This window comes from Eptesicus fuscus, chromosome 9 (assembly GCF_027574615.1).
Source record: "Eptesicus fuscus isolate TK198812 chromosome 9, DD_ASM_mEF_20220401, whole genome shotgun sequence".
Taxonomy (NCBI): Eukaryota; Metazoa; Chordata; class Mammalia; order Chiroptera; family Vespertilionidae; genus Eptesicus; species Eptesicus fuscus.
The window spans coordinates 7,152,073-7,163,722 of record NC_072481.1 but is presented as its reverse complement, the minus strand read 5'-3'; the positions used below and the strand labels follow the sequence as shown (position 1 = coordinate 7,163,722).

The following is an 11,650-nucleotide window of genomic DNA, read 5'->3' as shown; positions in this document are numbered from 1 at the left end:
CGTGTCAAAGAGCTTTAATTGTGGGCTGGACAAGAAAGGAACCCGCGGGCGTGGAGGACCATGACTCTGAGGGACCCTCAATGGGCTGCATTTAAAACTCGGGGTGCATCTGCAGCTGCCTGCTCTCTGGCAGGTCCAGTCGCACAGTAGGTCTCCAGTTGGTTCTGCCTGTGCTGTGGGTGGGGTGACAGTTCTCAGAAGCGTGGGATGGGCTGCAGGCGCTGGGGAGGGACCGGGATGGCGTGCTCCCGCCGGGACAGAGCGCACAGCAGCGGTCTGGGGTAGGACAAAGTGTAAGTGCTCTTTCCCAGGCCAGCCTCGGGGGTGAGCCATCTCTGCTTCAGCTGCTCGTAGAGTCCGTAGTTTGTAGGGGGAACTGCAAGAGAAACAGGGTTTGGGTGGACAGGGCTCAGAGCATGGGGCCTGCCCCACAGGCAGTAGGGGAAGGGGGAGGGGGGAGGGGACACGGAGGCTTCCCAGGCTGTGGGATCAGGGATTCAGTTGGCAGTGCCCAGAAGGGGGGAGGGGGAAAGCAGGCCTGCAGGGGAATGTTGGCTCCGCCAGTACCCCCCTCCCTGGGAGTCGCAGGTGGGGGCCTGCTCCCTGTGTACTCAGGAGGGACCCGAACTGCTGGAGGCCTCAGAAAAGCCTACCCAGTGCCCAGGCTGAGGGCAGCCCTGCCTGCTCTTTGATAACCAGCCCAACCCAAGGGGGACGGGAGCAGTGTGAGATGAAGAAACCCCTGCCAAAGTGACAGAGCAGCCCCAGCCGGTCTGGCTCAGTGGACAGAGTCCTCAGGTTCAATTCTGATCAAGGGCACTTCTCCCCGGCCTGGGCCCTGGTCAGGGCGTGTGCAGGAGGCAACCAATCCATGTGTTTCTCTCACATCGATATTTCTCTGTCTTTCCCTCTCTTCCACTCTCTCTCAAAAAAAAAAAAAAAAAAACAATGGAAAAATATCCTCGGGGTCCCTTTGCATAGAAGGGTAGGACTGCAAAGGGGTGGATGCCAAGGGCTGGGGTATCTTGAGGGGTACATCAGAGCCGGGTAGTCTCCTACGCAAATCCCTCCAGAGTCTTGGGACTGTGGGAAGGACAAAATCCGCACCTACTGTGGCCCGTGGGTCCCTGTGGGGTCGTCCTCTCCTCCTGTCTTGCATCTTTTTCACCAGCTACTCTCACCCTGGAATGATCCTCCCCTTAATCCCCACAGGCTCCCGCCTTCTCAACTCAATTATCTCCTGGGGACAGCCCCTCCCTCATCATCTCACCCAGAGGAGGTCCACGGAGACCCGCCTCACTCTCTATCTTTTCTTCAGAGCACCTGTCCCGGTCCAAAGTTATCTCATTTACTAGCTCACTCACTGTCCTTTTCCCTCGAGGTGTCTCAGCTGTCTCCTGACTGAATATCAAGTCCCCGAGGGCAGGAGTCCCTCCCTGTTTGTCATGGCTGTGTCTCCAGATGCTACCATATGCCGGCACCCGGACATGGTACTATTTATGAAGTGTGCCCAGCCGGCGGGGCTCAGTGGTTGAGCGTTGACCTATGAACCAGGAGGTCACGGTTCGATTCCCGATCAGGGCGCATGCCTGGGTTGCGGCTTGATCCCCAGTGAGGAGCAAGCAAGAGGCAGCTGATCAATGATTCTCTCTCATGGATGTTTCTCTCTCTCTCTCCCTTCCTCTCTGAAATCAATAAAAATATATTAAAAAGAAAAGAAGAAGAAGGAGAAGGAGGAGGAGGAGGAGTAGAAGGAGGAGGAGGATGGGGAAGGAGGAGGAGAAGAAGAAGAGGAGGAGGAGGAGGAAGGAGGAGGAGGAGGAGGAGGAAGAGGAGGGGGAGAAGAAGATGGCAGCCCTGGGGGCAAATAGGACCGCACCCCCCCCCCCCTGCCCCATCATCTCATTCTAATGCTCTCCTGGAGTCCGGGTCCCCCGTGAGAGTCCTTCTGCGTGAGCCGGGCACACCTCAGTCCTGGGCAGGTGCGGACCCCTTACAGCCCAACACAGGGGGAGATCCCGAATTAGACAAATACCCAGAAGGGGGGAGTCGTTTTTCTCTGGAAGCCACAGCAACTTATGTCTATTCCAGGTGCGCTGCGGGGGCAGGCCCGGGTTATAATTGTGCCGGTTGTAATGGTCGTCGTACGTGCTGATCAGGTGGCGGTTCGAGGGCTCCTGGTGGTGGGTGATCAGGTGTTTGTACGGGAGCCCCTGGAAGGACAGACACGACGGGCATGTGACTGAGGGAGCAAGGCCTCACCTGGCCGTGGACAGAGGCAGAGTCGCCTGCCTTGGCGGCCCGTGGAGCTGACGGCCAGGGGGCCCCCACGGGCGCCGGCAAGTGTGGCTGCGTGGGCTCTCGGGGCCGCCGAACAGGAAACACACTGGTCTGTGCTGACCAGATACGGCTCACCCTCAAACACCGGTCTCAGCTCGGCTGCCGTGGGCTCTCCGTAGGAGTGGTCCCCAGCTTCGGCCAAGTCCGTGAGCTCTGGGGACATATTCGTGAAAGTCAGGAGGCACGCCGACTAGGAAGAGCCGGCGCCTTCTGGCTGCCTGCCCCTGGGAGCTGAAGTCAGACCCTGTGGTTTGTCTGAGTCTCATCCACCGAGAGCCCATTTCCAAAGAAGACGCTGACCCCCGGCGGGGCCTGACGCATGCACCTTGTATTTCCTTCGGTTACTATGGGAAGAGTCAGAGACGCCCCATGCATGGCTTTCTCCTGCCCAGGATTTATGGCTGGACACCTGGGGCGGGGTTGCTTTGGTGGGGAGTAATTTACAGGGAGAAGAAAGCCATGTTCTCCTTGCCCTGGGACGTTTGCCTGAAACGGTGCTTTTCCTAAGAAAATCCTCTTGGCCCCGGACGGGGGTTCTGGGGGACTGGGCTGATCTACAGGGAGGATAATGTTGATTTTCACGCCCGTCCTCCTGTCTGGAGCAGACAGGGAGGCCTGTGTCTGCTCTGGTCTGGAAATGCTGGCTGCACCCAATATTTCAAGTGGTGGTTCCATAAATAAGTCAGATCACAATGCCAGAGGGAGGCAGGGGGATGGGCACAGACGGGGAGCAGGGGTTCCCAAGGTCTCCATCGCCAGGCGCCCAGAGCGTTTCCAATGCCAGGGAAGGCAAGTTAAAGAGGTTCCCATCGGCCGAGGGGAGGAAAGGAGAGAGCCCCCGCCCCCTCCCCCAGGATTTTCGTGCTGTTCCTCTTGGTTTGGGGCTCGGCCCTGCTGTCTTGATAATGTTCCCAGGACTTTTGTCCTCATCAGGTAGGGCAGGTAAGGTGACAGACAGAGACAACTGCCTTTGAAAGAAGAGCTTACAGGCCCCCAAAGGAGGGGGCACGCCACGCCACCCAGGGCCACCCCGCAAAGCAGCAAGGTCGGTCAGCGGCAGGAGAAGAGAGAGTATGGCCCAGGGAATGGGCCAGGCAGGGTAAGCAAGTTTCAGAAGTTTAGGATTGCCTAGGTCAGGGGTCCTCAAACTACGGCCCGCGGGCCACATGCAGCCCGCCCAGGACATTTATCCGGCCCGCCGGGTGTTTTTGCCGCCGCTGCCTGTCCTGCTTAGCAGCCGACTTAGCAGTGTGCATAGGGATTTGTTCATAGTTGTTTCATCTATAGTCCGGCCCTCCAACGGTCTGAGGGACAGTGAACTGGCCCCTTGTTTAAAAAGTTTGAGGACCCCTGGCCTAGGTTGTTTGTTTGTTTGTTTGTTTAGGATTGCATAGTTTGAATAATTTCAGACTGCTCTAGGCTCCGGGAGTGCCTCTGGTTGGGGACATCTGTCCTTGGAGTAATTTAAGGCGGGGAGATACTGTCTTGGAGATCGAGTTTAGATAAGGGGGGGGGGGTGGCTCTGGAGTGTTGGTTTGCATCTGAAAGGCATGATGATAGCCAGCTGTTCACTCTGTCTAGGAATTAGCCCGCCCTGGGGGGGCAGCTCTCTGGATTACCAAGGCCCTATGGTAGCAAAGCATCATCAGATAGAAACAATGGAAACGGATTCATACGCCTGCCTGGGAGAGAAGCACAAGAAGGGGGTCCTCCTTGGTAACCTCATAACCTCATCTGCCGGTCAACTTGAAGCGCCATGAGCATTTCCTGAGAAGGGAGAAGAGCTGGGATGGGAGATGGGAAGGGACTGGTCCTGGGGGAGGAGGCGGTGCCTAACGAAGCAGAAAGAAGAGCTGATGGCCCGAACAGGCCGGTTCAGAGTCTGTAGGAATGAGTGTCCGATCACTTGGGCTCTATTTAGTGTGTGTGCTGGGGGAGGGGGACTGGCCTTAATTTTAACAACTATGCCTGTGTGGTTAGCCCTTCGCCAGGGTTTGTAATGGGTCCAGAGGTCTTTAAGAAAGGGCACGGCGTGGGCACGGAGGACGAGGCTAAGTGCCTCGTGTACACTGGTGGTTGGGGTCTGGAAGCCCCAGCTGGTGGCTTCTGAGATGCATTTGCGTGTCTCCGGTGCACGCTAACGGTAACGGGGGCAGCCTGGAGCAGCGGCGTGGTCTGAGGGTGTCAGCACGGTCCAGGGTGCCAGCACAGAGCTGAGACTCTGGCGCCCTTCACCCTGACAAAGATCCCCAAAGGCAGAAGACAACTCCAGCCAGGGAGGAAGGGCGCTCTCAGGACACTCCTGCTTCTCTCTCAGAGCAGCCACCTACGTGGTCCCTGGCCAACCAGCTACACAGTGTCTGACGAGACACTCGCCACCCCTGGCACCTTTTATGGGAAAATGAGGGTGCTGAGCTCAACAATCTCTTCCAGCTTCAGAACGCACCCCATCCGACAGATGTCCTGTGCCTCCTGCCCCGCCACGCATTCAGGCAGGTGTAGGGTCGGGGAGGGGTGATGGGAAGGGGGTGCCCTGAGAGTACAGTTCTCTGCTCCCCGCTCCGCAGGCCTGGAACACGACATACCACAGACACCCAGCGAGTGAGAGGGTGCTGAATGGTCATGGACTTTTTACACAAAAGAACAGGAAGCTGGGGCTGAGATGACCCACAGCGCTGTCATCTACACATCACCTCCGCGGGGTGTTGGAGTACCTTATGTGATTCCTCACTGTAGTCACCTGAACTCAGTATTAACCATGTTTGCCTGTTTTTTGCTCCATCCTTCGCCCGTGTCCTGTTGGAGACGTGGGGCGGAATGGGGAAGTGGTCCAGGGAAGTGCTGGGACCCAGGGTGGGGATGCTACCAGCTCCGGGTTGGACGGATCTCTGCTCCTCAGGACCTAAAGGTGAGTGCCGCCAGCAGCCGAGGAGCTGGGGAGGGTCCTGATGAGCCTAGTCCTGTGTTCTCAAGAGGGAACTGGGCTGGCGGGGTCTTCTGAGCCTTGGGGAGGGGCCCAGCCTGAACACGGGGCCCCCACTCCCTCTTACCTCGATTCTCCTCTTCCCATACCACCTGGAGATCTGGTCCGGTCTGTGGCCAGGGAAAGGGACGTACTCTTTACTGTAGGAGCTCTGGGGTGTCTTCTCAGTGGCTCTGATGAACTGAAAAAGATCACATATTCAAGACAACTTCTGCTGCGACCCCTCACCTCCTGGGCCATGGGACGCTGGGCAGAGAAGGGGTACATTAGGACTCCAGGGCATCCTGCAGAACCCAGGCTTTTGTCCCTGTCCTTCCAGGATTGGGAAAGGAGAGTGCACCCCACCACTCAGGACCCCCAGGGGAAGCTGGTATTGGTGTCACCTGACACTTCCCATGGTCAGCATCTGTTCGCTCTCTCATCTCCTCCCTCCCTGATCCTCTCTCTGCTTGCCTCCTCCCTTTCTTTTTCTTCTTTGTTCTCAGTCTTTCCAACTCACTCTTTTCTCCCTTGCTAGATTATGTTCTTTAAAAAATATTTTTTTTATTGATTTCAGAGAGGAAGGAAGAGGGAGAGAGGGACAGAAGCATCAGTGATGAGAGGGACTTATCGATGGGCTGCCTCCTGCACGCCCCACACTGGGGACCGAGCCCACAACTGGGCATGTGCCCTGAACTGGAATCGAACCGTGACCTCCTGGTTCATGGGTAGACGCTCAATTATTGAGCCACGCTGGCCGGGCTATTATGTTTTCTGGTTTGTATTTTAAAAACTCATTGTGGTAACATATACATAATGAAATTTACTATTTTAACCATTTTTAAGTGTACACTTCAGTGGCATTAAGTACATTCACATTATTGTGCAACTACCGTCACCACCATCCATTTCCAGAACTTTTTCATCATCTCAAACTGAAACTCTGTCTCCATTCAACAACTCCCTCCCCATCCCCCCCTCAGCCCCTGGCACCCACCATTCTACTTTCCATCTCTATGGATTTGACTACTCAAGATACTGCATGTAAGTGCAGTCATATAGTATTTGACCTCTGTGACTGGCTTCTTTCACTTATCATAGTGGCTCACAGTCCTGATTGCCAAAAATGAAGACACTCAACTTTAACCCTTTGCACTCGCTTGCTTTTTTCTCGATTCCTTTATTCTACTCAGGATTTAATTTTTTAAAAACCCCAGATTTTACAAAGCGCGGCAGTAGAATAAAAAACTGGAGTTTCTTTTCATACAAACTTATTTATTTGGATTTTTTTATATTTCAAATTATTGATACATTCAAAGAGTAATTTTAATCTCGACATCCGAGTGCAAAAGGTTAAATAGGCCAATTCAGGCAAACTGCCATCTTTTGTAATGGCCTTTCAAGTACATGGAACACCATGAACCCATTTGTTCTGTTTTGAAAGTAAAAATTGAAATGTAGCCCTAGCCAGTTTGGCTCAGTGGGTAGAGTGTCAGCTTGAGGACCAAAGGGTTCCGGGTTCGATCCCAATCACAGGCACATGCCTGGGCTTTGGGCTCCGTCCCCAGTTGGGGGCATGCAGCAGGCAGCCAATCAATGATGCTTTCTCATCGCTGGTGTTTCTATCTCTCCCTCTCTCTTCCTCTCTGAAATCAATAAAAATATATTTAGTGCCTATGGTTTCTTCTAGGACTTAAAACAACAACAACAACAACAACAAAAAACAACCTGAAATGCACAGGCAGGGCAAGGTTGTGGAACAGGTGCCAGAGAACAGCAGCTCATCCCAGACATCACTGCAGGGATGTCCGGCCTGCCCCAGGCAGGCAGGTACCAATTCAGTAAGGGCCGGGCCAGGGAGAGCAGAGTCTTCAAATCAAGGTGCAAAGGGATTAGGAACGGGAAACATCAGATGCCTAGAAACACTTCGCTGCAAAGACTTCTGTGAAGCACAACTATATTGACACATCTGCTATGGTATTTTCAAAATACGAGGGCGCGGGGAATGACCTTAATGATGGCTTGAATGTAACTCCCCAATGTTGCACACACAGACACCCTCAGGCCATATTCTTTTTTTTTTAAATATATTTTATTGATTTTTTACAGAGAGGAAAGGAGAGGGACAGAGAGCTAGAAACATCGATGAGAGAGAAACATTGACCAGCTGCCTCTTGCACACCCCCTACCGGGGTTGTGCCCGCAACCAATGTACATGCCCTTGACCGGAATCGAACCTGGGACCTTTCAGTCTGCAGACCGACGCTCTATCCACTGAGCCAAACCAGTTTCGGCTCAGGCCATATTCTTAAGAAGCAATCGTCTATGGCCCTTAATTTGAATATAGTAATGACTGCACTCCTACCTCTCCCTGTCAGACCTCCCCTCTGAGCCCTCTGTCCACCCTCTCTCTTTCCTTACCTTCCTCCTCTCTTCCACCCAGTTTCCGGTGAGCACTCTGGTTGAATACTTGCTTTCGACCTTCCAGCTTGGAGTATATACTGACTGTGGACTTACTGCAGTCGAAAACTGCATGGTAAGGATTCACCCCAGGTTTCCTTGACTTGACACCGTTTTAAGGTTTCGGGAGTGGGGATATTATGAAGTTGCTGAGTTTGGGGTGCCTTTTTTTTTCTTCTCTGACACCCTTTTGAGTGAGTTGTAGATGACAGCCTGCCAACCTCACAGAATAAAAGGGCCTTGAGAGTCCACTTTCAGCTTCCAGGGAGAGGTCACTTGATCTTGGATTCCGTATTGTTGACTGTCACCATGGTGATAGACTGAGTATAAATGCTCTCCTGTTCTGGCCGGTGTGGCTCAGGGCTTGAGCATCGACCCATGAACCACAAGGTCACTGGTTGAATTCCAGGTCAGGGCATATGCCTGGGTGGTGGGCTTGATCTCCAGTAGGGGTCATGCAACAGGCAGCCGATTCATGATTCTCTCTCATCATTGATGTTTCTCTCTCTCTCTCCCTCTCCCTTCCTCTCTGAAATCAATAAAAATCTATTAAAAAAAAAAAAGAAAGAAAAAGGACAAATAAGATCTTAGTATGGATGGTGGGCACACAATACAGATGATGTAGCATAGAACTGTACACTTGAGATATATATAATCTTTTTAACAAACTAGAGGCTCAGTGCACAAATTCATGCATGGGTGGGGTCCCTTGGCCTGGCTGGCAATTGGGGCGGATCAGGGCTGGCCGGGGGGGGGGGGGGACGGGGGGGTATAGGGGGACTGTGGGAGGTTGCCTGTGGGAGCGCACTGATCACCAGGGGGCAGCTCCTGCATTGAGCATCTTCCCCCTGGTGGTCAATGTACGTGATAGCTACCGGTTGACTGGTCATTCGGTCGACTGGTTATAACGGTCACTTAGGCTTTTATATATATATATATATATAGATGTCATCCTAATAAATTTAATTTTTTTAAAAATGGAAAAATATCAATGGCTATTCCATTATATCATCATTGGAAATATAATACTACATAAATATTAATATCTACACTAATAAAAGAGAAAGATGAAAATTGACCATCACTTTGCGACACCCACCAGACAATCAGGAGAGAGTATGCAAATTAACCTGACAAAGATGGCAGGTAAATTTGCATAGCAGGCGCCAAGCAGCCGGGGGCGGGTGGCCACTTGCGCGAGCACCAGCACCAAGTGGCCTGGGTCCCAGGGACGGGCGTCCTCGGGACCCAGGCTGCTCTGAGTCTGTAGGCCCGTGCATAGGCCCAGAGCGCCCAGGGTCCCGGAATGCCCCTGGCCACTCCGGGCCTACATGCGCAGGTGCCCAACAGCCAGGGGCGGGGTGGCTACTCGCTGGTGCCAAGCAACCTGCATCCCGAGGACAGGTGTTCTCAGGAGCCAGGCTGCTCTGAGCCTGTAGGCCCGTGAGTAGGAATGCCCCTGGACACTCTGGGCCTACATGCTCAGGTGCCAAGTGGCCGGGGGTGGAGTGGAAACATCCCCGGGACCCAGGAGCTCCGAGCCAGCACACACGCAAGTGGCCAGGGGTGGGGTGGGAACGTGCCCTGCAGCGAGTCAACAAACAGCAGACTGTGGGGCCCTGCTTTCCCCTTGCCATGGCAGCGAGGGGCAAGCAGTCCCCTGCAGGGCCCCCACAGAGAGTAGACACCAGGGCCTGTGGTGGCATCAAGCAGACAGGTTCGCAGAGAGCAGAGAACCATGGGGAGCAGGCCTAAGCCGTCAGTGGGACATCCCCTGAGGGCTCCCAAATTGGAGAGGGTGCAGGTTGGGCTGAGGGACCCTTCCCCCCATGTATGAATTTTGTGCACTGGGCCCCTAGTTTATTTATAATCCCTTAAATTAAATTGGTACTTCTCTTGAGTAATAAAAAATGAACAAACAAATAAAGAAGATCTTAGTATTATTAAGAAAGTGGTTTTGACCCTGCAGGTTCCCTGAAGGAAGTTTGGGGATCCCCAGGAAATTTTCCATCACTATATTTCAAATATTGCTTCTGCCTCCTTCCTCCTTTCTTTCTGGGACAGCAGTTACATCTTTGTGTGGCTTCTCACTGAATCCTCATGACTCCTGCTCACCTCTTCTGCATTTTCTATTCTTTTGTCTCTTTGTTTGATTCTGAATTATCCCTTCCAACCTATATTCCAGTTCCCTCTCCACTCTCAAGTGTGTCTCATGTGACTAAACCCATCGTTAATGTTTCATTTGATTTGTTGCACTTTTCAATTCTAAAATGTCTGTTTGATTTGTATATATGATATATACACACATATATAATGTTACTTTTCATAGCTCCAAATTTCTATTTGCTTTAACCTTCTGAATTTTCAGATTACCTATCACATTTTGCCTTTCAGATTTTCAAATGTATGGAATTATAAACCTGCAGGTTAATAGATTATATTTACAAATATATTCTATAGATTTTACCTCCTTAGACATAGTGAACAGAGCTATTTTACAGTCTGTGGCTCTTTTTTCTTTCTTTCTTTTTTTAACTGTTGTTTCTGTGAGTTTTGACTGCTAATACTTCTCTTCTCACATGCCCGGTAGCTGAAAAATTATTTGCAAAAATAATGGGAGGTCTAGGATGATATTACCTTCCTTCAGAGATGACTGCCATTTGTTTTTTCAGTCACCCATGGACATTAGAAACAGGACCACTTTAAGGGAGTCTAGGGGCAGGCATGTCAGTCATGGCATGCTCACAACTCTGTGCTCAGTGTTGAGCTCGAGGAGCTACAGGATGCTCTGAAGACTCACAGTGTGATTTCACCCTCCGGGGGAGGGAGGCTCTCCAGAGCAGGTAGCGCCTACAATGAGACCTGAGAGGTGAATGAAGCATTGACTTCTTCTCTCGGGTCTACGGTGGCCTGGAAACACTTCTTGGAGATGGCCAATCAGCTTGGGGCTGTTGCACAAGGAACCCAATGATGGTGGGCGGTGGACTTGGAACTCAGACACACTTGGCTTCAACTTCCAGTTGCTCCTCTTACCCAGGCCCTTGGCCAAGTCAACTGTGGTTTCCTAATCTATAAATTGGGAGTAAATACCTCGCACATACTTCGTCAGATTATGAGAATTCAGTGACCGGTCAAGCATTTGCAAAAAGCCTGTCACATCTATGGGGTCAATAAATGTTCCATGCTCTCTTCCCCACATGCCTGAACGATGTTTATTTTAGTAACAAAATCCATTCCTTTCTCTATATTACAGGAGTGTATTTGGGACATTGGGGCAGCAATATCCCCAAAGGCAGTAATTCCAGATTCCTTTTGAATAGAGGGTTCCTGGACACAAAAGCAATTTGTTATCCTCACCAGATGCTCAAGGTTCAAGATTTAATAAAACACCCCCATGCACTTGATATGATTATCCCCATTTCAAGGAAAGAAAACTGAGGGTCTGGAGATGAAGTAAACTTTGGGCCTCTAATTGGCTCTAGACCATAAGTCCTTCATCCCTCTGCCTCCTGGGGGAAGCCTTGTGGCACAGCAGCAACAAACCCAGAATGTGTCTTTTCAATTTAAAAGTCATCTGTCCTTCTGTGAAATGGTTTCACAGTGATGGACATGGGCCCTTGAAGGGTTTTGCCTATGACTAAATAATGCTTTGAAACTGAACCCCAGGCTCTGCCTTATCATATTCAACCTTGTCCTACAATTTGCAAGACACCCAACGGCAATATTAGGATAGTGATGGGCTGGCCAAGGAACAGAGCAGGCCATGGCCACCTTGGGGAAGGAGGAGCCACTTTTGATAGATTGAGGTGAGGATGTTAGAGGCAATGACCCAGTAAGACTGCAGCCTGATCTGACTCCTTCACTGACTCTTGCAGCGTTTCATTTGAG

General features: G+C 51.7%; 1 protein-coding gene across 1 annotated transcript; it reads right to left on the bottom strand.

Annotated features, from left to right (window-relative positions):
* On the bottom strand, window positions 1-8,032 carry CFAP107 (cilia and flagella associated protein 107). Its single transcript, XM_008151879.3, has 4 exons — window positions 7,724-8,032; window positions 5,391-5,504; window positions 2,036-2,213; window positions 1-376 (listed from the first exon to the last, which is right to left on the bottom strand). Exons 1-4 carry the CDS (start codon window positions 7,835-7,837, stop codon window positions 195-197), a joined length of 588 nt encoding a protein of 195 aa, XP_008150101.2. The 5' UTR covers window positions 7,838-8,032; the 3' UTR covers window positions 1-194.
* Between the last annotated feature and the right edge of the window lie 3,618 nt (window positions 8,033-11,650).

What these genes read in the sequence shown, in the direction of transcription:
- CFAP107 (XM_008151879.3), bottom strand. Translation starts at nt 7,837, where the DNA reads ATGCAGTTTTCGACTGCAGTAAGTCCACAGTCAGTATATACTCCAAGC. An exon ending in GGGTGGAAGAGAGGAGGAAG is followed by an intron (nt 5,505 to 7,723) that starts GTAAGGAAAGAG and finishes GATCTTTTTCAG; the next exon opens with TTCATCAGAGCCACTGAGAA. An exon ending in AAACGACTCCCCCCTTCTGG is followed by an intron (nt 377 to 2,035) that starts GTATTTGTCTAA and finishes TTTCTCTTGCAG; the next exon opens with TTCCCCCTACAAACTACGGA.